This window comes from Haliotis rubra, unplaced genomic scaffold (assembly GCF_003918875.1).
Source record: "Haliotis rubra isolate DU_JTF1 unplaced genomic scaffold, ASM391887v1 Scf445, whole genome shotgun sequence".
NCBI classification, from domain to species: Eukaryota; Metazoa; Mollusca; class Gastropoda; order Lepetellida; family Haliotidae; genus Haliotis; species Haliotis rubra.
The window spans coordinates 62,839-90,647 of NW_025767130.1; the positions used below are offsets into that span (position 1 = coordinate 62,839).

Genomic DNA, 27,809 nt, shown 5'->3' on the forward strand with positions numbered 1-27,809 from the left:
GGTGGTAGTTTAGACTGCCTGGGACACATGGCAACAATGTATGGTGGTAGTTTAGACTGCCTGGGACACATGGCAACAATGTATGGTGGTAGTTTAGACTGCCTGGGACACATGGCAACAATGTATGGTGGTAGTTTAGACTGCCTGGGACACATGGCAACAATGTATGGTGGTAGTTTAGACTGCCTGGGACACATGGCAACAATGTATGGTGGTAGTTTAGACTGCCTGGGACACATGGCAACAATGTATGGTGGTAGTTTAGACTGCCTGGGACACATGGCAACAATGTATGGTGGTAGTTTAGACTGCCTGGGACACATGGCGTATGGTGGTAGGACACATGGGACACAACAATGTATGGTGGTAGATTAGACTGCCTGGGACACACATGGCAACAATCCTCTTTGATTGTATCAGGATGGTATTTCATGTTAAGACATGTGTTTTTTTAGACTGCCTGGTGTTCAGTGACACACCACAGACTGTAACAGACCATCTACTCATTAGTGTAAAGTTTTACTCCATCAATGTACACTCAGACATAACAAGTGACACACCACAGACACAGACTCCATATCACGTGCTGTTCAGTGACACACCACAGACTGTAACAGACCATCTACTCACTAGTGTAAAGTTTTACTCCATCAATGTACACACAGACATATCACGTGCTGTTCAGTGACACACCACAGACTGTAACAGACCATCTACTCACTAGTGTAAAGTTTTACTCCTTTCACTCCATCAATGTACACACAGACATATCACGTGCTGTTCAGTGACACACCACAGACTGTAACAGACCATCTACTCACTAGTGTAAAGTTTTACTCCTTTCACTCCATCAATGTACACACAGATAATTCTGATAGCTGCTCAAGATCAAGACATCATTATTAACGGTTGTGTCAGTTACATTTCATTTTTGTAGATGGCGTTGGTTCGCACAGGGCACCACTTTCACGTGAAATACAGTCCGTTTGAATTCATTAGAACAGTCAGGAATCAACATGCCTGTGTAGTGAAATTTCAATTTCATACATGCAACTCGCACACCCTCGTACAAAGTAGCGAAAAGTTACAACAAAATAACGATCGTTTGTTAAACAACTTTTGTATTCGGGTGTCCAATATTATGAGACAAATCATCAGAGTTAGTCAGTCGATTTCATGTGACTTTGCAAAATTTGGTTTTGTAGCAATTATTAGATTTCGTGTTAGTGAGCCATATTCTTAAATGAAATCAAACGAACTGTACTCGGGGCACCAATTTTGGCATAAGTGTATAAAATCAACATAGCGAATTGTCATATTCAACATTTCAACGTTTGAGAAAGTATGTATATTCTGGTTGATTGGTACTTGTATAACACCGATTTAAAACCTAAACTAAATACACTGATTTCTTTTTTCAGACATGTACAACCTTCATTTCTTGTTGGTTGTAAAAACGTTTGGTGAATATTTTACGGGCGTTTCAGTTACTGTTGTTAGGCGTTATAAAGTTATAAGGAAGGTAAGTTTACCGTTTTTCTTGGTTGTTTAACGCCGTTCTATCCAATAGGAATATTTTGCCGATCTGCAAGTAGTCGGGTCTGGGCCAAATAAGCCAGAGATTTACATTATGAGCATTGATCTAAAATTGGGAAACAAAGTGAACGACCCTGACCTCTCGATCCTGTTTGTCACCCTAACCACATGCATGGGGTGTTAAAGATCGGTCATGGTTTTATAGGAGTTGAACATGTGAACGTATTAGTCTGTCTCACAGTCTCTGAACCACATTATTTTCCCTACAGCCTAGCCCTCCCTGCATTGTAGTATGCCTCACAGTCTCTGAATAACATTATTTTCCCTACTGCCTAGCCCTGTTAAAGCCCTAAATGAAGCAAGTCTAGATTTTTCCAGGTTCTGAATCACTGGTCTCCCTGGGTCTCCTTTTCAATTTAAATGAGTTTATTTGTTTCAATCACCATTCGATATATTCAGAGACTAAGCGTTAGTCTAGTGAACGTATGCCTAGTGCCGGACATTCACCCAGCCTTCCACACAGTACACCATCAAACACTCGGATATAGATGGAAATAATACTGATAAAAGGGTATGGTATTCCAGAAGTTTAGAAGCTGAATATTTGTCAGTTAGTTTGGGTCACTGAAACTCTTCACAGTAATTCTTTTATCGAAAATTGTTCTCTTTACACCAAAAGATCACTTGAGCTTCTATCCGCGTTATAGCGGATGTGTTTCTATAACGAGACTGAATGAAGCGATGTATAAATATAGCTGACATCGATTGCCAACTCCGGTAAACACGCCCCGCCTGTCTGGGTCATGGCTGTTTACATTGGTAGCTTCTCGGCCGTTCTATGTCTATAATTATAGTTATTCATTATGCAACAAAGACCAATTTTACTCAGTGCAATAAACAGCTTATTTCTTACAAAATGTAATATATCTTCAATAAAATAATGTGCTGGGAAATATGAAAATGTCCTGAATAGTTCAACTGCGCTGTGCACTGTGTGAGTGTTTTGCAATTACGCTCACGAAGCAATTTGATACACGTGACATAGTATATAACACCCTGGATAGCCAGCCAGCCGGTATTTAGTACTGGGTCGACATCGATTGAACATCACATCAAAGTGCCTGGAGTTTTCAGAATCAATATGAGTTTGCAGTCGAAAACCACCAGTTCCGTTTCAAGGTAAGTCACGCCACGTGTTTTTGTGGTTTAATTAGCGAGTGTCCCTGTCAACTGGGTTGAAGGACATTTAGCGCCTCGGAAATATGACATATTCAAATTAGAATGCATATGTTTAGAATAAATATCGTGACATGACTCGAGCTCCTTCTGACTCGGGATTTCCAGATACATCATCCAGAGAGACTTATGTTTACCCCCACTTTCAGCTGTATCCCAGGTCTGTGACGTCACTTTGGCGTGGGAGACAAGCCCGAAATAATGCTGGTATGACGTCAACGTCTATGCCAGCCTCCGAACCTTGAAACCTTGATTGCACGTTCATTGTCGGCGTAAAACAAACGTTATTCATGTTGAGTTGGTTGTTGTTTAACGCCGCACTCAGCAATATTGCAGCTAAATGGCGAGTTTATATCATATATGTTTCCCCTCCAATAGTACATTGCATCTTATTCGTCGTGTAATTTCAATTATCGGCTACCGATCTGTCGGGTACATTAATTATAAAGAATTATTCTTATTTATTCTCTGTTCCTTTATGTTTGTTTGTTAGTGTGTTGTTGTTGTTTAGTTTTGTTTTGTTATTTAGAAGTTGGAGCAGTAAAGAAGGATAACAACATATGGGTGAACAGCTTCCCAGTCTTTATTTCAGTGAGAGCGACGATGTTTCGGTGTAGGTTCTAACACGGTTATCAACAGATATGAACAGAATGGGGAATGAGAGACATATACTGAGGGAAACAAATAAGGGAATACCACTTCATAGCAGTGTTCCTTTATTTGTTCTCAGATTGTTCACCCACGGTATACAAAGCTGGTGAAGAAACCTGGACAAATATTAAGGAACACTTGTACTTTCATTTGTTTCCCCCAGTATATATACAAGTGTGCGAAGATGTTTGTTCTAATCCCCATTGTACTGTACAAGCATCTCCTCACACTTGTATAAATGATATGTCTCTCATGTCTCTCATTCCTCATTCTGTTCATCACTTGCTTGATAACCGTGTTAGGACCTACACCGAAACGTCGCTCTCACTCTAATAAAGATGTTGTTCATCCATATATTGTTATCTATCCATCGTATTTGTCATGTTTCTCTTGAGCATTTTGTTTGTCAATGATTTGTCTCTATCACTCAGCAGTGTGCGTCTGCTGATCAAACCACTGGCGGAGACATTGGACCATGCATTGTCGGGAGTCATCCCGGGTGTATATACGCCCCCGGTGAAGGTCTGAAAAACAGGGTCGAGGTGTACATCGCCGAGTCTCACCCAGGGTGTAGATACGCCTCAAATGAGGATCCAAACACTTTTTCTGGGAGGATGGTCGCTGAGTCTCACCCAGGGTGTAGGATGGTCCGTACATTGCAGGGTCTCACCCAGGGTGTAGATACGCCCCTTACAAAGGTCAAGCAAACTAAGCACCTTTACAAATCTGACTTCTTTCATGCCGGTCATATGAATTTGATTACGTGGCTACGCAACTTTTTACAAATTGACATTTAAACAAAACCTATTTCCATGGACACTTATAATTTCGCCGACGTGAACACCTTATTCCACGAGTAAACTATATGTCTTGATAAGTGGCTGTATTGAACGATTACCGAAAACCACTGCATTTGAACTGATATATTAACTGATATATTAACTGATATATTATCAGAACATGAGAATTATACACGAACAAATAATTGTAAAGTATATAATAAATTGGAGTCTTCATTATGTGTTTAGAATGACACGGCGTGTCTCATGCCCACTGCACGTTAACGTCACATGAACGTCATCCAACGGGGACCTGTGAGTTATTTATTTAGTACTCACGTAGAGTTGAGGGTCTTTGGACAGTATCTAAATGGTTAGTTTGTAGAGCCCTTCAACCTTCAGTAGGCTTGAGTGCACTGACATGAGTGGGCGTTGCTAATATGAAATAATGTGTCCATTTATATATCGCCAAACTCCACACCAGGTATACTCATTGCGCTAACAGTGAATAGCACAGCACATTCTTAACCTGGATAACCCATGTTGCCAGTTAGGCGCTAAAAGGTTAAAGTCACATGACTTATCCCACCGTGTACCCATTTTCTGCTGGGTGAACCAAGTGACACCTTGTACATACTGTTCCTGACATGAACACGGAAGTGCATGATTGCGATAAGTGTGATGATACGGGAACCTAATGTGAATGCGCATATGGCTTTAAGTACCAGAATACTTCAGATTTAATCTTCCGCATTACATAGATCTTGTATCAACAATTTACCCAGCTCACATTTACATCTGTTATGTTATACTGTATATCAGAATAGGTCCAGGATGATCAGCATGGTCAGTAATTAGTATCAGCAATGTGTGGGCTATGTTGGTGAGAAATATACGTCGGAAGTACTCCCAGGAATCCACTATTATTGTAGCTGCGCCCGTTTGTTTACTAATGATGCCCCGACCCTTCTTCATCTAGACATGCTTGCAATACTGCGATACTCCCTCTCTCCGACCCTTCTTCATCTAGACATGCTTGCAATACTGTGATACTCCCTCTCTCCTACCCTTGTTGGGGAGTCGTGCAATAGACCATGCATTCATCTGTAAAGTCTCCCGGCCAAATACAAAGTGTGTCAGCGACTGTTGAGATGCGTGTATGTTGTGTCTACGCATCAGGGGGGTTGTGTGTGGAAATAGAAACATCCCCTCGGAGGTGATTGTCCGTCTGGGAGTGAACAGAGTGAACGTTTGTACACTGTTATGTCCAGGCACAAACGTATTGGGTACAACTGTTATCGGTGTCATGGACAACTGACATCGCCTATCTGAAGTTATCGAGCGTCACAAACAAGTGGAACTATCAGTCCAGTCCTTTTAATCTTCATATTCGTGTTATGCAACTCTCCTTCTGAAAGCATAATTCAGAAAACACAGCTCTTGTCAGGATCTGCCACTCAACTGAGTTACCTCCCCTTTTCATAAAATTTAACGCATTGGTCTTTTTGACTAAAAACTTGTTTATTGAGAAAAAATAGTTCAAAATATACACAAAGAGTAAACACATAAAACAGCAATTTGCATCATTAATTAGTTATGGTTATATATCATATATACACATTAAAACACCTCAAGGTGGTGTCCAGCAGTCATTATCACACGATGCGGTTATGTAAATAGGAAGTGTATGGAGACTTCTTTACGATAGTCCGCTACTCTAAACACACCGGTGTTTGTGGTTTGGTCGGATCAAAGACTGGATAACGATGGACAACGTAGAATCCTAGCACTTTGGTGTATGCATGACGTAATGTATTATGCATTCGGGACAACAGGAAGACATTTGTCAGTACATCATGTACAAGAGATATATGTGGCAGAAAGGTCCAGCTATATTGCAGCAATAATATATATGTACATACAACCGTGGAACAGTAACTAACGTTAGGAAATCAAACAGTAGCAGGTGAGTTGTGTATGTTCCGGTGTTAGCCATGCTATCATGGTGATCCCAAAACTAGGTCTAAAACTAAACAAAAAATGTCGTGAATCGTGACATCGTTGTTTGGATATATTTATGTGGAGAAGACTGAACGCAGAATTTCATAAGAGAGACCAAACAAAAACTTTCCTGATTCGTATCTTTTTTGTTCCAGTATATAATGTCCTTTTCCAGCAATCAGAAAGCGCCATTTCTGTTTAATATGACAGGTTAAACCATTTTCTAGGACAGCCAGTAGACCTTTAGAATTGCTGATGGCAATGGTTCTCTAAAACACAGTGACGTTGTTCACCGGGAGTTGTCTCCCCTCGCTGCAGTCTCAAGTCGGTGAATACTAGTATAGTGCGAGGGCAGCACAACATGACACAACATCAACACTCCAGATCCAATCTCTGTAACAAAAGAAATAACGTCAAGCGCGAAAATGAAGTATGTCAAATACAATAAGACACTACCGACTATATATATTATTTCACGAAGTTGTAAAATAAAGTTTCACTAATATTTGTAACAACTAACAACGAATAACATCTGATATATCACGTTACTGATATTCCAACCTACTGATATATCAATGAACTTATATTCGGATCTACAATTACTATCTGTTTCTAAAGATCCCATCCAGCCCATTATTTGCATACAGGCTGAGGCAATATATTAAAATGTGATAAAACAGGTCAAAGTTATTTGCGTTTGCTTTAAGTTCTTCAAAACGATTCCTTCATTTAACACATCACAGACAAACATGGACGTGTATGTCAAGGAGGGACAATGTTGTATCGTTACTGTTGCTATCAGCATTACGACGATAGCACTATGTAAGACGAAAGGTTTCCCGGTACGCATGAACTGAACACATGGGAACCAAGAAACACAGCAACGTCTGTGAAGCGCCCGTACAACACTTCCTGAGCACGAGGCATCTTCGATTTGGTACGCGAAGTCGTCGTGGAACTCTGTGTAGTACTGTGTCTGTATTTGTCTGGATGTCTTGGTGTGTCTGTACGTGTCCGTGTGTCCGTGTGTCTGGGTGTTGTTTAACGCCTCAGGTATGAGAAGGCTGTTTGGGCCTGAAAAAAGCATGTTATTGTGTCTCTGTATGTATCTGTATGTGCTTGTGTGTTTGTATGTGTATGCGTCGGTGTGTTTGAACGTCGTGTGTTTGTGTTTTTGTGCATGCATGTTGCTTAACGCATCAGGTATCGGACCTGAAAAAACCCATTGTTTGATATGTGAGCCAAGATCTGTTTTGCCGGGTACCACGTCACGAACAAAACCCCTTGACAAACTCCCATATCAATTTGGTGTTGGTGAGTATGTATACGTATGTATACGTAGTAGTAGCAGAAGAAGTAGTAGTAGTAGTAGTGGCAGCAGCAGCAGCAGCAGTAGTAGTAGTAGTAGTAGTAGTAGTAGTAGTAGTAGTAGTAGTAGTAGTAGTATGTAATGGCTGTGGCGTTTTGAAACTGATATCCTTCTCACCTCAGACAGTGATCTTCTCTTCATACATGGCGATGAGCAGCATGACGAGGAAACCAGTCAGTATCCCAATGTTGTGCATGACAAACAACAACTTCCGGTGTGTGGTGACGGTGTTGATAAGAGACGGCAACTGTTAATTAATACACGATATTAGTCATGAATATATTAACTACCACATATAGATAATAACGATAACACAGATATCACAGATCAAAGTTGTGTAAATGCTGTAGTCAAACCCCAGTCAGACATCCAAACCAAACCTCCCCTAACCTACAGCTTCTATGTATACATCCAGCGGTGTTCCACACACGTACAGTTTCACAGGTGAGACTTTGCAAGGTCTGGCAGGGTGGTGAAAATGACATGGGAGACAAACCTGCTGTGTTCTAACAGATCTTTATTTAATTGTGTAACTTAGCGCAAAAAACACCTCCTAAATAGTCCACATTTCTGTCACCTCTACCTGGCGGACACATCAAAGTATATATACTCATGCCAACAATGATCGTCACCCCCTTCAATTTTTTTAATTGGAGAGGGGTAGTGGGATGGGGGTGTGAGGTGTGTGTGGGGTTGGGATGGGGAGGGGATGACAACCATTTTTGGCATGAGTATATAAAGTATATATCATACAGTGGGTCAGGTGTTATGTTGAGATGGTAACATGAACTGACATTTGAGTGAGTGAGTGAGGATGTGGTTAAATGGGGTTTAACGTCGTACTTCAGAATATTTCGCTCAAATGAGGACGTGGACGTGTATGTGTATGTGCGGCTGCTTGTACTAGCCCAGACCTAAGCTGGTTTTATAGTGCTAGCCCACTGAGATACCATGCCGCAGTTAAGCATGAATACCCCACTCATTATACTGACTCCGAGCCGACCAGGCATTGTTGTACCCATTAATGCCGAGTGCCAGGCAGGGAACAACAAGTACCATATTTTAACGTTTTGGGAACGAATGATGGAGTAAGTGAGGTGGGTTTAACGCAGCTTCAGAAAGCCCAAAGCCGCAGTTCTTACCGCCCCCTCAATATGATACCATGACCAGCCACTGGGCCTCATATCCACTACACGGGAAGTTCGAACATCGTAGTAAACAATAAGTAGTTACTTACCAGGTCGACTAGGGCGATGTAGATGAACATCCCCGCAGTGACGGCAAATATCCACCGTCGGACCAACGGGTCTGTGGAGATTGAGAGTCCAATGTAGAGTCCTATAAACGCCGTCAGGGCAGACACGAAGTTCCAACACAGCGCCCTCGTGAACGACATCCCGCTCGTCATCAGCACCGCGAAGTCGCCTACGACAGAATGATGCCAACATTATAACTCTGACACTAAGCAGGGTTACACCAAGTCAAGCGCGCCAAGCAGGAGAGACGTTCAATATTCGTATCGGTGTTGGTTATGTCTGTTAGTCAGCTCTTGATTCCCATTACTACCGGTGCTTGACTAGGAATGGAACTAACCCTTCCAGCAAAACTAAACAAAGCACATATTTTCATCATTTGGCTTTCTCTCTGTTCCCTGTATCAGCTATACTATTTACACTTTGATAAGGATCAAATCATTGATTCATCAGAAAACTATGATGTGGGGTCAAATTTGGTAAATTTAAGTAAAGGTGCGAAATTTTGTGATCCTTAGCAAATTGTGAGTAGTATATTTCAGCATTCAGAGCAAACACCTGATGAGGATACTGCTATCGTGATGTGTCACTGCTGTAGAAATCGTGGTACTAACCCAGCTCGTGCGGCAGTTCGTGGCAGAACACGGCGATGCTCGTGGTGATGCCGCTAGTGACGCTCAGGCTGAAGGCGGCACCTACAGCCAGACCGTCGGCGAAGTTGTGAATTGCGTCCCCCACTATCACCATAAAGGCAAGTGTCGAGAATTCTGTAGAAACGTGAAAGGAGGCATCTTCAAAACACGGGAGTGTCGTTAGCTTTTGTCACGGTGTATTACTACCTTCATTTCACTGGACAGCGTTGGGGTGGGGGTGGGGAAGGTGGGAGTTGGGGAAGAGGGTGTTTAGTAGAGCACAAGCAATATCACGCAGGACAGCAGAAATGATATTCAAATCTTGTTCCCATTTGGAGCGTGAAACCGAATTTCAGCTGTGACAACCGACTTGACCAGTAGGCTGCCGTTAGTGATATAGAAAAGCTTACATTGGAAAGTTTCACACTGTGCAGTACGTGACAGTGTACCAGTATTGCAGGAAGCAATATCAGATCTTTCATCAAATAACCTTAAATGTCAGGCCAAGTCTTAATTTTCCAAACAATAACAGTGTGGCACTGTGTACTAATAACTGTAAGTAAGTTGGTTGCATTGTTGTTGCTCATTCCTGATATTCAAGTCGCATAAATCAATACGAAACGTGATGACCAGTGGCATCTTGTCTGGTTACGTCTACCCACCCGACTTTTTCTCCTTCTCTTCCATGACCAAGCCACCAGACTGTTTTGTCTGAAATGAAATGTTACATCTGTACACAATGTACCCTCGGTATACCAAATATGACATTCGAGCAGAAGGTTTGTCTTCACATGCTCTGCCCTAGCGACCAAAACATGGATGGTAGGTGAGGCGAGGTTTTAACGTTGGGACTACTTTATGTCCGCTTCCTTGGAAGGTTTAGTTTCAGCGTCATATCTTCCAGTTCTACCCAACTATTTAACTATTCTAGCTCACTCATCCGTCGATAATTTAGTTACTGTTATTTCCATGTTAGACATCCTATCAACATCAGCTTGTCACTCACGACGTATCCGGAACCGTCCAACCCCCCGAGCTCAACAGACGAGTTCCCGTGAGAGTGCTGCAACAACAACGACACACAATGTAGGCATTCCGCAACGTCGCACACCATGTAATGACTGGCAGTGCTCTTTTTCAAACGAAATTCGTCAACTTTCGTCACTAAGTAACGGGGATCAGACCATATAAGGTTTAGTCTCCATTCGCCTACATCTCATTTCGCCTACATCCCATTTCGCATACCAAAGCAATGTAGGCTAATTGGGATTAGAAAATGCACCCCTACTCTTATAATGAACCTGACTCACTGGTCAGTGCCATACTAATTAGGTAAATCTTCCAAATTATCCTTACTCATGTCTGAATTACTTTTTAACGACACACATTTGGAAAAAGTAAGCATAAAAGGATAATGAATATTAAAAACAAAAATCCGTCACAGAGCACAAGCACCCTCCTCTGATGAATGAAGAAGAGACCTCACCAGACCGAGACAATGTGTTCGTGATGAAGTGAGAATGGACATCCGCACAAGTAAACTTCCTTAACACTAAGCATATGTAATATGATGTTATATGATGTGAAAACCATTGTGATCGGAAAATGGACAATTAACAGTGTAAATAAATAACAGACAAATAACAGAATAAATTCTTTAAAAATGTCTTTTTGTCCTTTAACTACTTCAACTTGAAGAGTCCACCTTTAGATCATAGGGGGGACACTAGTTTACCATTGCGTAATCAACAGTCAACAGACCATGAAATGTTGTTTTAAGACTGTAGGCGAATTGGGATGTAGGCGAAAAGAGAACATGCCCCAAATACAGGCGTCACTAAGTAACGGGGATCAGACCATATATAGGCGTCACTAGGTAACGGGGATCAGACCATATATAGGCGTCACTAGGTAACGGGGATCAGACCATATATAGGCGTCACTAGGTAACGGGGATCAGACTTTTACTGACTGGTATATACAGGCGTCACTAAGTAACGGGGATCAGACCTATACTGACTGGTATATACAGGTGTCACTATGCAACGAGGATCAGACCTTTACTGACTGGTATATACAGGCGTCACTAGGTAACGGGGATCAGACCTTTACTGACTGGTATATACAAGCGTCACTAAGTAACGGGGATCAGACCTTTACTGACTGGTATATACAGGCGTCACTAGGTAACGGGGATCAGACCTTTACTGACTGGTATGTACAGGCGTCACTAGGTAACGGGGATCAGTCCTTTACTGACTGGTTTATACAGACGTCACTAAGTAACGGGGATCAGACCTTTACTGACTGGTATATACAGGCGTCACTAGGTAACGAGGATCAGACCTTTACTGACTGGTTTATACAGGCGTCACTAGGTAACGAGGCGTTCACAACGTGTTTTTTGCGAGGTCCAATGAGCGAAAACACAGCTGAAGTAGATCATACTGTGTTTGTTTTCAAATATATATTGAATGACTGTGTTCTACGCTCTATCTCTTTAAGGAATTGGGTCACGCTACCTGGATATGAAAAGCTACTTACACCACGCCCCGAGCTGAGGATCGTCATCACAGCCTCAATCAAGTAGAACCCGTATGTACCTGGAACGACAGAGATGAATGTCCGCTGTGAGTAGCGTTCACGGAACAAATATGTCGTTCGTGGTCCTAGCTCCTGCCTCCACTTATATTGTTGTCGTTCTTATGGATTAGGAATTTCAAAGGCAGAATAACTATACATGCGTTTCGTTAACATGTGTTTAAGAAATATTGATATATACTAGTAGTCAGTTCCGGTGAGGTGAGGTGAAATCGTTGCGGGTGTAACCTTGACCATTATCATATCTTCTATGGTGGTATTTAGTTCTTTGGCAGGGATACATTTCATGACTCCGGTGATCCTTGACTTAGTATTGACAAGTTAGCATCTTTTCTCACCTGCAGCTATAACTACTGCATACCACGTGTATTCCTCTATCACTGGACCGGATGTCTCGGCGTGCGCATGCGCGTCTTCGCCTTCTCCATGGTTGTGAAGACCGAGTGCCTGCAATGACATAACCACAGAGTGACTGGCAATGGTCGCGATACTGGTTCCCGGATGGGTAGTGGTCGTATTTGCGGACAAGCGTCGCTGATTTAAGGATTATAATTAGTAAGGATTAAAGAATAGTAAAGGATTTAGAATTAGTTTCCTGCAACCCATGCCTATCCAGTACGACGATCTGAGATGTTGATAATGATTAGGAAAGTCCTGCTACCGGGTACCCATCTGCACTACTGACCTGAGGTATAAGATGCAAGATAGCGTCTGTGAAAAGTGTGCCGACAGCAAGCCCCAGGAAGACGGCCATGAACGCCGAGTAGCAGAGGCCCTTGGGGAAGGGGAAAACGATAGCGCCCAGTACAGCGCACAGACAGATGATCAGCGTTGCCAGGGATCCGTATCCGTACCCTGAAACAGGGGTAACAGGAAGGGTTTTGAATCACACATTTTTTATCCTTAAGTTCTTCCGTAAAAATGTGAAAACAATGTATACTGATGAATAAATAGAAGATAAGACCAATGCTTAAAATTATAAAAAATGTGAACAGAACAATATTCTGCGACAACAAAGTATATTTACAGCAACTATTTCCATATCTATGCCTGTACGTGGTGTGATAAGTATACGTAGAACAGGCTGCTGTCAAGAACGTCCACGAGTCGGGTCATTGATATAACCACGAAGCGTTACTTGTCTAGTCACAGATATGCACGGAGACCAAGATGGAAACATGTTCTACGTGGAGGGGTGTGTGCTGTGTGACACTAGGGTAGGGACCTTGACTGACGGTCTGTTATGGGGTGTTTATGGTTAGGGAGTTTGTGTGCACAATCATGGAAACCCTTTGCCCTGCAAGAAGGGCGTGGCTGGTTATGTGGTGAGGGGTATGGGGACTTACGTTCTGCCATGGTTGGAGTGAGTGACGTTGTGGTGTTGGTGGTGGGGACACACGACCCTGCCACCTGCATGTATACCAGGGTAGGAGACATCTCCACAAACTTGGTCTTAGTGATGCCATCATCATGACCCAGACCATGGATGGCCTTGATCTCACCGACAGAGTAGCACTCTTTAGGGACCTGGTAACACATGGCAAGGAAACACATGGCAAGGTAACACATGGCAATGTAAATCCAGTTAATAACATGCATGATCATAAACGTTTAATGGTTCACTTGTAAACCATCTCACTATCACAACGTATTTCATCACTATAACGTATTTCGTGACCTTAACTGATTCTTGGATATTATGTGAATAATAGACTGAAATCAACAAATGTTCATGTTTGATTTATCCAGCGTCTGAAGATGTTTCCACATACCGTGACGGCGCCGTGGTTGTGACCGTCGTGCGTCTGTCGCTTCACACGTGGAACGATGTCGACACTCCTCCTCCTTCTGTGGTCGTGTCCAGTGTGGTCATCTTCCTGCTTGGTACCGGTGAGCTTCAGCTGGGCCAGCAGTGCACTCAGCTCTACAAAGAAGAGAAGTTCGAGTACTCAGATATACCGCGAAGACTGCCTTGTCCTTATGTTTTATGGAAAAGAGCGAGGATTTTGGATATAATTAGGATTTCCACGTCTGAATGTTCTGAAATTTGTCTTTCTTGCTTCGTGCATTTTTTATACTTGTTTTTATGTCTTTGACAGATTAACAGATCACATACCTGTGTTTGTGAGGGTGTTGTTGATGGCGCTGAGGCGGGAGAACAGGTCGTCGAGGATGTTGCTTCGAGAAGGAAGAAGGCGACACTTCTCCTTGATCGGTGATCCTGCAAGACACATTAACATAACAACATAGAAATATTCATTTTTTTTACTTTGTGAATGTTGAAAGTTAACAGAGACATGAAACAAACACAAAATACCATTTTATATATAGTGCACAGATAAAAGCATACATATTATAGATTGTCATGTGGTAAGACTACAGAATACCGGATACCTTCGGCCATCTTTGAAAGCACGCGAGGGTTACTTAGGGTTAGGGTTAGGGTAATGTTTAGGGTTAAGGTAAGGGTTAGGGTTAGGGTGACGTGACACTAAACAATATGGCTGGTATGTATCCGGTATTCTGTAGGTGTACCTTCTCAAGTACATAGGGGTTTTCTACTGTCGTCCAGGAGACAGGGGTGATACACGTATTTTATGTGGTGGTATACACTACCTCCAAGAACATGGTATACGATGAAGGAGGTGACATCTGTAGAGTCCTGTCCCTTCAATGGGTATACACTTCCTCCTGGTAGGAGACAGGTCCGGGTCAAGACTCCAGGAGACAGGGGATATACACATGGACTCCAGGAGGTATATACAGACTCCAGGAGGGGGAGTATACACAGAGCAGGGTATCAGGAGACAGGGGGTATACACAGACTCCAGGAGACAGGGGTATACACAGACTCCAGGAGACACACAGGAGAGACTCCAGGGAGACAGGGGTATACACAGACTCCAGGAGACAGGGGTATACACAGACTCCAGGAGACAGGGGTATACACAGAGTCCAGGAGACAGGGGTATACACAGACTCCAGGAGACAGGGGAGACAGGGGTATACACAGACTCCAGGAGACAGGGGTATACACAGACTCCAGGAGACAGGGGGTATACACAGACTCCAGGAGACAGGGTATACACAGACTCCAGGAGACAGGGGTATACACAGACTCCAGGAGACAGGGGTATACACAGACTCCAGGAGACAGGGGTATACACAGACTCCAGGAGACAGGGGGGTATACACAGACTCCAGGAGACAGGGGTATACACAGACTCCAGGAGACAGGGGTATACACAGACTCCAGGAGACAGGGGTATACACAGACTCCAGGAGACAGGGGTATACACAGACACCAGGAGACAGGGGTATACACAGACTCCAGGAGACAGGGGTATACACAGACTCCAGGAGACAGGGGTATACACAGACTCCAGGAGACAGGGGTATACACAGACTCCAGGAGACAGGGGTATCACAGACTCCAGGAGACAGGGGGTATACACAGACTCCAGGAGACAGGGGTATACACAGACTCCAGGAGACAGGGGTATACACAGACTCCAGGAGACAGGGGTATACACAGAGTCCAGGAGACAGGGGTATACACAGACTCCAGGAGACAGGGGTATACACAGACTCCAGGAGACAGGGGTACAGACTCCAGGAGACAGGGGTATACACAGATCAGGAGACAGGGGTACATACAGACTCCAGGAGACAGGGTATATACAGACTCCAGGAGACAGTATACACAGACTCCAGGAGACAGGGGTATACACAGAGTCCAGGAGACAGGGGGTATACACAGAGTCCAGGAGACAGGGGTATACACAGAGTCCAGGAGACAGGGGTATACACAGACAGGAGACAGGGGTATACAGGAGACAGGGGTATATACACAGACTCCAGGAGACAGGGGTATACACAGACTCCAGGAGACAGGGGTATACACAGAGTCCAGGAGACAGGGGTATACACAGACTCCAGGAGACAGGGGTATACACAGACTCCAGGAGACAGGGGTATACACAGACTCCAGGAGACAGGGGTATACACAGACATCAGGAGACAGGGTATACACAGATTCCAGGAGACAGGGGTATACACAGACACCAGGAGACAGGGGTATATACAGACTCCAGGAGACAGGGGTATACACAGACTCCAGGAGACAGGGGTATACACAGACTCCAGGAGACAGGGGTATACACAGACTCCAGGAGACAGGGGTATACACAGACTCCAGGAGACAGGGGTATACACACACAGGGGTATACACAGACTCCAGGAGACAGGGGGTATACACAGAGTCCAGGAGACAGGGGGTATACACAGACTCCAGGAGACAGGGGTATACACAGACTCCAGGAGACAGGGGTATACACAGACTCCAGGAGACAGGGGTATACACAGACTCCAGGAGACAGGGGTATACACAGACTCCAGGAGACAGGGGTATACACAGACTCCAGGAGACAGGGGTATACACAGACTCCAGGAGACAGGGGTATACACAGACTCCAGGAGACAGGGGTATACACAGACTCCAGGAGACAGGGGTATACACAGACATCAGGAGACAGGGGTATACACACAGACACCAGGAGACAGGGGTATACACAGAGTCCAGGAGACAGGGGTATACACAGACTCCAGGAGACAGGGGTATACACAGACACCAGGAGACAGGGGTATACACAGGAGACAGGGGTATACACAGTATACACAGACTCCAGGAGACAGGGGTATACACAGACATCCAGGAGACAGGGGTATACACAGACTCCAGGAGACAGGGGTATACACAGACTCAGGAGTCCAGGGGAGACAGGGGTATACACAGACTCCAGGAGACAGGGGTATACACAGACTCCAGGAGACAGGGGTATACACAGACTCCAGGAGACAGGGGTATACACAGACTCCAGGAGACAGGGGTATACACAGACTCCAGGAGACAGGGGTATACACAGACTCCAGGAGACAGGGGTATACACAGACTCCAGGAGACAGGGGTATACACAGACTCCAGGAGACAGGGGTATACACAGACTCCAGGAGACAGGGGTATACACAGACTCCAGGAGACAGGGGTATACACAGACACCAGGAGACAACAGACAGGGGAGACACACACACACTCCAGGAGACAGGGGTATACACAGAGTCCAGGAGACAGGGTATACACAGACATCCAGGAGACAGGGGTATACACAGACTCCAGGAGACAGGGGTATACACAGGCAGTCCAGAGAGACAGGGGTATACACAGACTCCAGGAGACAGGGGTATACACAGACTCCAGGAGACAGGGGGTATACACAGACTCCAGGAGACAGGGGTATACATACACAGAGTCCAGGGGAGACAGGAGACAGGGGTATACACAGACTCCAGGAGACAGGGGTATACACAGACTCCAGGAGACAGGGGTATACACAGACTCCAGGAGACAGGGTATACACAGACATCCAGGAGACAGGGGTATACACAGACTCCAGGAGACAGGGGTATACACAGACTCCAGGAGACAGGGGTATACACAGACACCCAGGAGACAGGGGTATACACAGAGTCCAGGAGACAGGGGTATACACAGACTCCAGGAGACAGGGGTATACACAGACTCCAGGAGACAGGGGTATACACAGACTCCAGGAGACAGGGGGTATACACAGAGTCCAGGAGACAGGGGTATACACAGACTCCAGGAGACAGGGGTATACACAGACTCCAGGAGACAGGGGTATACACAGACTCCAGGAGACAGGGGTATACACAGACTCCAGGAGACAGGGGTATACACAGACTCCAGGAGACAGGGGTATACACAGAGTCCAGGAGACAGGGGTATACACAGACTCCAGGAGACAGGGGTATACACAGACTCCAGGAGGAGACAGGGGGTATACACAGACTCCAGGAGACAGGGGTATACACAGTCCAGGAGACAGGGGTATACACAGACTCCAGGAGACAGGGGTATACACAGACTCCAGGAGACAGGGGTATACACAGACTCCAGGAGACAGGGGTATACACAGACTCCAGGAGACAGGGGTATACACAGAGTCCAGGAGACAGGGGTATATACAGAGACTCCAGGAGAGTATACACAGACTCCAGGAGACAGGGGGTATACACAGACTCCAGGAGACAGGGGTATACACAGACTCCAGGAGACAGGGGTATACACAGACTCCAGGAGACAGGGGTATACACAGACTCCAGGAGACAGGGGTATACACAGACTCCAGGAGACAGGGGTATACACAGACTCCAGGAGACAGGGGTATACACAGACTCCAGGAGACAGGGGGTATACACAGACAGGAGACAGGGGTATACACAGAGTCCAGGAGACAGGGGTATACACAGACTCCAGGAGACAGGGGTATACACAGACTCCAGGAGACAGGGGTATACACAGACTCCAGGAGACAGGGTATACACAGAGTATCCAGGAGACAGGGGTATACACAGACTCCAGGAGACAGGGGTATACACAGACTCCAGGAGACAGGGGTATACACAGAGTCCAGGAGACAGGGGGTATACACAGAGTCAGGAGACAGGGGTATACACAGACTCCAGGAGACACAGACTCCAGGAGACAGGGGTATACACAGACTCCAGGAGACAGGGGTATACACAGACTCCAGGAGACAGGGGTATACACAGACCCAGGAGACAGGGGTATACACAGACTCCAGGAGACAGGGGTATACACAGACTCCAGGAGACAGGGGGTATACACAGACTCCAGGAGACAGGGGTATACACAGACTCCAGGAGACAGGGGTATACACAGACTCCAGGAGACAGGGGTATACACAGACAGACCCAGGAGACAGGGGTATACACAGACTCCAGGGAGACAGGGGTATACACAGAGTCCAGGAGACAGGGGTATACACAGACTCCAGGAGACAGGGGTATACACAGACTCCAGGAGACAGGGGTATACACAGTCCCAGGAGACACAGGGGTATACACAGACTCCAGGAGACAGGGGTATACACAGACTCCAGGAGACAGGGTATACACAGACTCCAGGAGACAGGGGTATACACAGACTCCAGGAGACAGGGGTATACACAGACTCCAGGAGACAGGGGGGTACACAGAGAGTCCAGGAGACAGGGGTATACACAGACTCCAGGAGTATACACAGACTCCAGGAGACAGGGGTATACACAGACTCCAGGAGACAGGGGTATACACAGAGTCCAGGGAGACAGGGGTATACACAGACACCAGGAGACAGGGGTATACACAGACTCCAGGAGACAGGGGGTATACACAGAGTCCAGGAGACAGGGGTATACACAGAGTCCAGGAGACAGGGGTATACACAGACTCCAGGAGACAGGGGTATACACAGACTCCAGGAGACAGGGTATACACAGACTCCAGGAGACAGGGGTATACACAGACTCCAGGAGACAGGGGTATACACAGACTCCAGGAGACAGGGGTATACACAGACTCCAGGAGACAGGGGTATACACAGACCCAGGAGACAGGGGTATACACAGAGTCCCAGGAGACAGGGGGTATACACAGAGTCCAGGAGACAGGGGTATACACAGACTCCAGGAGACAGGGGTATACACAGAGTCCAGGAGACAGGGGTATACACAGAGTCCAGGAGACAGGGGTATACACAGAGTCCAGGAGACAGGGGTATACACAGACTCCAGGAGACAGGGGTATACACAGACTCCAGGAGACAGACACCCAGGAGACAGGGTATACACAGACACCAGGAGACAGGGGGTATACACAGACTCCAGGAGACAGGGGGTATACACAGACTCCAGGAGACAGGGGTATACACAGACACCAGGAGACAGGGGTATACACAGACTCCAGGAGACAGGGGTATACACAGACTCCAGGAGACAGGGTATACACAGAGTCCAGGAGACAGGGGTATACACAGACATCCAGGAGACAGGGGTATACACAGACTCCAGGAGACAGGGGTATACACAGAGTCCAGGAGACAGGGGTATACACAGGGTATCCAGGAGACATACACAGACTCCAGGAGACAGGGGTATACACAGACTCCAGGAGACAGGGGGTACACAGAGTCCAGGAGACAGGGGTATACACAGACTCCAGGAGACAGGGGTATACACAGACTCCAGGAGACAGGGGTATACACAGACTCCAGGAGACAGGGGTATACACAGACACCAGGAGACAGGGGTATACACAGACACCAGGAGACAGGGGTATACACAGAGTCCAGGAGACAGGGGTATACACAGACTCCAGGAGACAGGGGTATACACAGACTCCAGGAGACAGGGGTATACACAGACTCCAGGAGACAGGGGTATACACAGACTCCAGGAGACAGGGGTATACACAGAGTCCAGGAGACAGGGGTATACACAGACTCCAGGAGACAGGGGTATACACAGACTCCAGGAGACAGGGGTATACACAGACTCCAGGAGACAGGGGTATACACAGACATCAGGAGACAGGGGTATACACAGACTCAGGAGACAGGGGAGACAGGGGTATACACAGACACCAGGAGACAGGGGTATACACAGACTCCAGGAGACAGGGTATACACAGACATCCAGGAGACAGGGGTATACACAGACTCCAGGAGACAGGGGTATACACAGAGTCCAGGAGACAGGGGTATACACAGAGTCCAGGAGACAGGGGTATACACAGAGTCCAGGAGACAGGGGTATACACAGACTCCAGGAGACAGGGGTATACACAGACTCCAGGAGACAGGGGTATACACAGACTCCAGGAGACAGGGGTATACACAGACCCAGGAGACAGGGGTATACACAGACCCAGGAGACAGGGGTATACACAGACTCCAGGAGACAGGGGTATACACAGAGTCCAGGAGACAGGGGTATACACAGACTCAGGAGACAGGGGTATACACAGACACCAGGAGACAGGGGTATACACAGACTCCAGGAGACAGGGGTATACACAGAGTCCAGGAGACAGGGGTATACACAGACACCAGGAGACAGGGGTATACACAGACTCCAGGAGACAGGGGTATACACAGACTCCAGGAGACAGGGGTATACACAGAGTCCAGGAGACAGGGGTATACACAGACTCCAGGAGACAGGGGTATACACAGACTCCAGGAGACAGGGGTATACACAGACTCCAGGAGACAGGGGTATACACAGAGTCCAGGAGACAGGGGTATACACAGACTCCAGGAGACAGGGGTATACACAGACTCCAGGAGACAGGGGTATACACAGACTCCAGGAGACAGGGGTATACACAGACATCAGGAGACAGGGGGTATACACAGACTCCAGGAGACAGGGGTATACACAGACACCAGGAGACAGGGGTATACACAGACTCCAGGGAGACAGGGGTATACACAGAGTCCAGGAGACAGGGGTATACACAGAGTCCAGGAGACAGGGGACATACACAGACTCTCAGGAGACAGGGGTATACACAGACTCCAGGAGACAGGGGTATACACAGAGTCCAGGAGACAGGGGTATACACAGACCAGGAGACAGGGGTATACACAGACTCCAGGAGACAGGGGTATACACAGACTCCAGGAGACAGGGGGTATACACAGACTCCAGGAGACAGGGGTATACACAGAGTCCAGGAGACAGGGGTATACACAGACTCCAGGAGACAGGGGTATACACAGACTCCAGGAGACAGGGGTATACACAGACTCCAGGAGACAGGGGTATACACAGACTCCCAGGAGACAGGGGTATACACAGACTCCAGGAGACAGGGGTATACACAGACATCCAGGAGACAGGGGGTATACACAGACACAGGAGACAGGGTATACACAGACTCCCAGGAGACAGGGGTATACACAGACTCCAGGAGACAGGGGTATACACAGACTCCAGGAGACAGGGGTATACACAGACACCAGGAGACAGGGGTATACACAGACTCCAGGGTCCAGGAGACAGAACCCAGGAGACAGGGGTATACACAGAGTCCAGGAGACAGGGGTATACACAGACTCCAGGAGACAGGGGTATACACAGACTCCAGGAGACAGGGGGTATACACAGACTCCAGGAGACAGGGGTATACACAGAGTCCAGGAGACAGGGGTATACACACAGACTCCAGGAGACAGGGGTATACACAGACTCCAGGAGACAGGGGTATACACAGACTCCAGGAGACAGGGGTATACACAGACTCCAGGGAGACAGGGGTATACACAGATTCCAGGAGACAGGGGTATACACAGACTCCAGGAGACAGGGGTATACACAGACTCCAGGAGACAGGGGTATACACAGAGTCCAGGAGACAGGGGTATACACAGACTCCAGGAGACAGGGGTATACACAGACTCCAGGAGACAGGGGTATACACAGACTCCAGGAGACAGGGGTATACACAGAGTCCAGGAGACAGGGGTATACACAGAGTCCAGGAGACAGGGGTATACACAGAGTCCAGGAGACAGGGGTATACACAGACTCCAGGAGACAGGGGTATACACAGACTCCAGGAGACAGGGGTATACACAGACTCCAGGAGACAGGGGTATACACAGACTCCAGGAGACAGGGGTATACACAGACTCCAGGAGACAGGGGTATACACAGACTCCAGGAGACAGGGGGTATACACAGAGTCCAGGAGACACAGGGGTATACACAGACTCCCAGGAGACAGGGGGTATACACAGACTCCAGGAGACAGGGGGTATACACAGACTCCAGGAGACAGGGGTATACACAGACTCCAGGAGACAGGGGTATACACAGAGTCAGGAGACAGGGGTATACACAGAGTCCAGGAGACAGGGGTATACACAGAGTCCAGGAGACAGGGTATACACACAGACACCCAGAGACAGGGTATACACAGAGACAGGAGACAGGGGTATACACAGACACCAGGAGACAGGGGTATACACAGGAGACAGTCCAGGAGACAGGGGTATACACAGACCCAGGAGACAGGGGTATACACAGACTCCAGGAGACAGGGGTATACACAGAGTCCAGGAGACAGGGGTATACACAGACTCCAGGAGACAGGGGTATACACAGACTCCAGGAGACAGGGGTATACACAGACTCCAGGAGACAGGGGTATACACAGGACTCCAGAGGAGACAGGGGTATACACAGATTCCAGGAGACAGGGGTATACACAGACCCAGGAGACAGGGGTATACACAGACTCCAGGAGACAGGGGTATACACAGAGTCCAGGAGACAGGGGTATATACACAGATCCAGGAGACAGGGGTATACACAGACTCCAGGAGACAGGGGTATACACAGACCCAGGAGACAGGGGTATACACAGAGTCCAGGAGACAGGGGGTATACACAGAGTCCAGGAGACAGGGGTATACACAGACCCAGGAGACAGGGGTATACACAGACTCCAGGAGACAGGGGTATACACAGACTCCAGGAGACAGGGGTATACACAGACACCAGGAGACAGGGTATACACAGACTCCAGGAGACAGGGGTATACACAGACCCAGGAGACAGGGGTATACACACAGACACCAGGAGACAGGGGTATACACAGACTCCAGGAGACAGGGGGTATACACAGACTCCAGGAGACAGGGGTATACACAGAGTCCAGGAGACAGGGGTATACACAGAGGGTCCAGGAGACAGGGGGTATACACAGATTCCAGGAGACAGGGGTATACACAGACACCAGGAGACAGGGGTATACACAGAGACCCAGGAGACAGGGGTATACACAGAGTCCAGGAGACAGGGGTATACACAGAGTCCTGGAGACAGGGGTATACACAGAGTCCAGGAGACAGGGGTATACACAGACTCCAGGAGACAGGGGTATACACAGACTCCAGGAGACAGGGGTATACACAGACACCAGGAGACAGGGGTATACACAGACTCCAGGAGACAGGGGTATACACAGAGTCCACACATATTCCAGGAGACAGGGGGTACATACACAGAGTCCTACACAGAGACAGGGGTATACACAGACTCCAGGAGACAGGGGTATGCACAGACACCAGGGAGACAGGGGTCCAGGAGACGGGGGGTATACACAGAGTCCAGGAGACAGGGGTATACACAGAGTCCAGGAGACAGGGGTATACACAGACTCCAGGAGACAGGGGTATACACAGACACCAGGAGACAGGGGTATACACAGACTCCAGGAGACAGGGGTATACACAGACTCCAGGAGACAGGGGTATACACAGACACCAGGAGACAGGGGTATACACAGACTCCAGGAGACAGGGGTATACACAGAGTCCAGGAGACAGGGGTATACACAGACTCCAGGAGACAGGGGTATACACAGACTCCAGGAGACAGGGGTATACACAGAGTCCAGGAGACAGGGGTATACACAGAGTCCTGGAGACAGGGGTATACACATATTCCTGGGGACAGGGGTATACACAGACACCAGGAGACAGGGGTATACACAGACTCCAGGAGACAGGTGTATACACAGAGTCCTGGAGACAGGGGTATACACAGAGTCCTGGAGACAGGGGTATACACAGAGTCCTGGATACAGGGGTATACACAGACTCCAGGAGACAGGGGTATACACAGAGTCCAGGAGACAGGGGTATACACAGACACCAGGAGACAGGGGTATACACAGACTCCAGGAGACAGGGGTATACACAGAGTCCTGGAGACAGGGTATACACAGAGTCCTGGAGACAGGGGTATACACATATTCCTGGGGACAGGGGTATACACAGACACCAGGAGACAGGGGTATACACAGACTCCAGGAGACAGGTGTATACACAGAGTCCTGGAGACAGGGGTTATACACAGAGTCCTGGAGACAGGGGTATACACATATTCCTGGGGACAGGGGTATACACAGACACCAGGAGACAGGGGTATACACAGATTCCTGTAGACAGGGGTATACACAGACACCTGGAGACAGGGGTATACACAGACACCAGGAGACAGGGGTATACACAGACTCCAGGAGACAGGGGTATACACAGACTCCAGGAGACAGGGGTATACACAGAGTCCAGGAGACAGGGGTATACACAGATTCCAGGAGACAGGGGTATACACAGACACCAGGAGACAGGGGTATACACAGATTCCTGTAGACAGGGGTATATACAGACACCAGGAGACAGGGGTATACACAGACTCCAGGAGACAGGGGTATACACAGACTCCAGGAGACAGGGGTATACACAGACTCCAGGAGACAGGGGTATACACAGATTCCAGGAGACAGGGGTATACACAGACACCAGGAGACAGGGGTATACACAGACACCAGGAGACAGGGGTATACACAGACACCAGGAGACAGGGGTATACACAGACTCCAGGAGACAGGGGTATACACAGACTCCAGGAGACAGGGGTATACACAGACTCCAGGAGACAGGGGTATACACAGACTCCAGGAGACAGGGGTATACACAGACTCCAGGAGACAGGGGTATACACAGACACCAGGAGACAGGGGTATACACAGACTCCAGGAGACATGGGTATACACAGATTCCTGGAGACAGGGCTATACACAGATTCCTGGAGACAGGGGTATACACAGATTCCAGGAGACAGGGGTATACACAGACTCCAGGAGACAGGGGTATACACAGACTCCAGGAGACAGGGGTATACACAGACTCCAGGAGACAGGGGTATACACAGAGTCCAGGAGACAGGGGTATACACAGACTCCAGGAGACAGGGGTATACACAGACTCCAGGAGACAGGGGTATACACAGACACCAGGAGACAGGGGTATACACAGACTCCAGAAGACAGGGGTATACACAGACACCAGGAGACAGGGGTATACATAGACTCCAGGAGACAGGGGTATACACAGACTCCAGGAGACATGAGTATACACAGATTCCTGGAGACAGGGCTATACACAGATTCCTGGAGACAGGGATATACACAGATTCCTGGAGACAGGGGTATACACAGACACCAGGAGACAGGGGTATACACAGACTCCAGAAGACAGGGGTATACACAGACTCCAGAAGACAGGGGTATACACAGACTCCAGGAGACAGGGGTATACACAGACTCCAGGAGACATGAGTATACACAGATTCCTGGAGACAGGGCTATACACAGATTCCTGGAGACAGGGGTATACACAGATTCCTGTAGACAGGGGTATACACAGACACCAGGAGACAGGGGTATACACAGACTCCTGGAGACAGGCGTATACACAGATTCCTGGAACTAGATGTATCGACAACCTGCCTTTGTAAATGTGTTGTCATTCAATGAGTGAGATCTACTGACAAACATTCTTAGAAGCATCTGATAGTGCCCATACCTGAATGCAAAGATCGAGAAGGCATATACGAGCATATGGGTACTGGATAAATGTGTTATCTCCATCACAAATCATGTCCACTCCATCAGAACCGATATACAGCAGACTCAGAACTATCTGGACTTATCCCTTAGATGATTGGACAGAAAGGCTAAATACCATTCTATATTAATACATCTTCGGGTTTATAGAGGTTTTAATGTGTATTTATATGTGTTCATTTAAAGGAGGTTGAACTTTACCACGGCATCAATTATTTGAACGTTTTCTTCGTGGTTGTCCCCTTCATGGCCGTGGTTGTCCCCTTCATGGCCGTGGTTGTGGCCGTGGTGGTCGACCTCCATGTGGTTCGTCTCCCCTTTGTGGTCTGCTGCTCCCTTGATCGACTCTGCGATATGTTCCAGCGCATGCTCAATAGGCTCCGCCTCTATGTCATCGTGACCTTCCTCGAACAGAATGCTCTGAACCTTCTCACGATAATACTCAAATGTGTTGATGGTCGGGTTGACATTCTGTCGGCAGTAGTTGGTGATGTTGTAGATGTAGTAGAAGATGACAACGGTAGCGTTGTTAAACTGCTCCTCGTTCAAGCCCTTGCTGATGTTGGCACCCACGACAGTGAACAGACCAGAGACGTTGAGACACTGAAAGCAAGACAAGAACATGATTGTATATTGTGATACACCGAGACAAACTTGCTGTGGTGTCTGCCCGGAGAGCCAATAGTCGGGGGGTTTGAGCCACTGGTCCAAGCACACCAAACCACGTTAACAACTGATGATATATTAAGACGATATCAGCTCGGTCAGTATACCTTGTTAGAGTTGGGTATCCATAGCAGCCTGCGGCATGTCATCTCAGTTGGATACTACTTCAAACCGACATTAATACAACTTTTAAGCCCAAACTCATATAGCCTCCCCTTGATTAGGATTGCTTCGGTATCCATTATGTTGAGAACATAAAGTTTCATTATCCAGTCCAGGGATTCAAATTAGAGACCGTTCATCGAATCATTTTATAACATATAACAGGGGACACGACTCTGCCTTGTCGACTCGAACATAGAAAGTGTGGGCTGTCGTGGAATAGAACGCCAGGACATAACAAAGACAGGTTATAGTTCTACTGATGTAACTGCGTCAAAGTAGCCCTTCTCCTCAAGCCCCGTGTCACTACGAACTTCACACACCATCAAACCACCCCTGTGTGTCATTACTCTCTCAGATTGCTATTACCATATGTCATTATTTCAAAGGTTTCATCAAAAGTATGTTACACGTCAACGCCAGAGAACAGTCGGTGCTAGTCTCCATTATCTGCTGAAACACGTTCCCTCAGGCGGGAAAGGTGAAGTAGATAAGTTGCCCTGCTCTTGCAGAGGCACATCTATTGTACATAATTTGCTTTAAAAAATAAATGTTTGTTTGTAGGCATGAAGCCGCTCAGTAC

The 27,809-nt window shown here is 47.1% G+C and overlaps 1 protein-coding gene and 1 long non-coding RNA gene across 2 annotated transcripts; one reads left to right on the top strand and one right to left on the bottom strand.

Annotated features, from left to right (window-relative positions):
• Window positions 1–2,418: 2,418 nt before the first annotated feature.
• Window positions 2,419–4,439, top strand: LOC124289619. Its single transcript, XR_006901714.1, has 2 exons — window positions 2,419–2,719; window positions 3,858–4,439. It is a non-coding gene; the product is annotated as an uncharacterized LOC124289619 (long non-coding RNA).
• A 1,263-nt stretch (window positions 4,440–5,702) lies between these two features.
• On the bottom strand, window positions 5,703–26,737 carry LOC124289618 (zinc transporter ZIP4-like). Its single transcript, XM_046726222.1, has 14 exons — window positions 26,600–26,737; window positions 14,675–14,776; window positions 14,175–14,279; window positions 13,831–13,982; window positions 13,405–13,585; window positions 12,744–12,913; window positions 12,397–12,505; window positions 12,002–12,060; window positions 10,464–10,520; window positions 10,120–10,168; window positions 9,440–9,592; window positions 8,810–8,997; window positions 7,690–7,819; window positions 5,703–6,596 (listed from the first exon to the last, which is right to left on the bottom strand). The coding sequence occupies exons 5-13, from the start codon at window positions 13,493–13,495 to the stop codon at window positions 7,691–7,693; spliced, it is 1,005 nt and encodes a 334-aa protein (XP_046582178.1). The 5' UTR covers window positions 13,496–13,585; window positions 13,831–13,982; window positions 14,175–14,279; window positions 14,675–14,776; window positions 26,600–26,737; the 3' UTR covers window positions 5,703–6,596; window position 7,690.
• Window positions 26,738–27,809: the final 1,072 nt, after the last annotated feature.

Coding starts and splice junctions, on each gene's coding strand:
- LOC124289618 (XM_046726222.1), bottom strand. CDS start 13,495: ATGTCTCCTACCCTGGTATACATGCAGGTGGCAGGGTCGTGTGTCCCC. Junction 8,998..9,439: donor CGAACTGCCGCACGAGCTGG/GTTAGTACCACG, acceptor ATTCTGTCGTAG/GCGACTTCGCGGTGCTGATG. Junction 7,820..8,809: donor ACATCGCCCTAGTCGACCTG/GTAAGTAACTAC, acceptor ATTAATTAACAG/TTGCCGTCTCTTATCAACAC.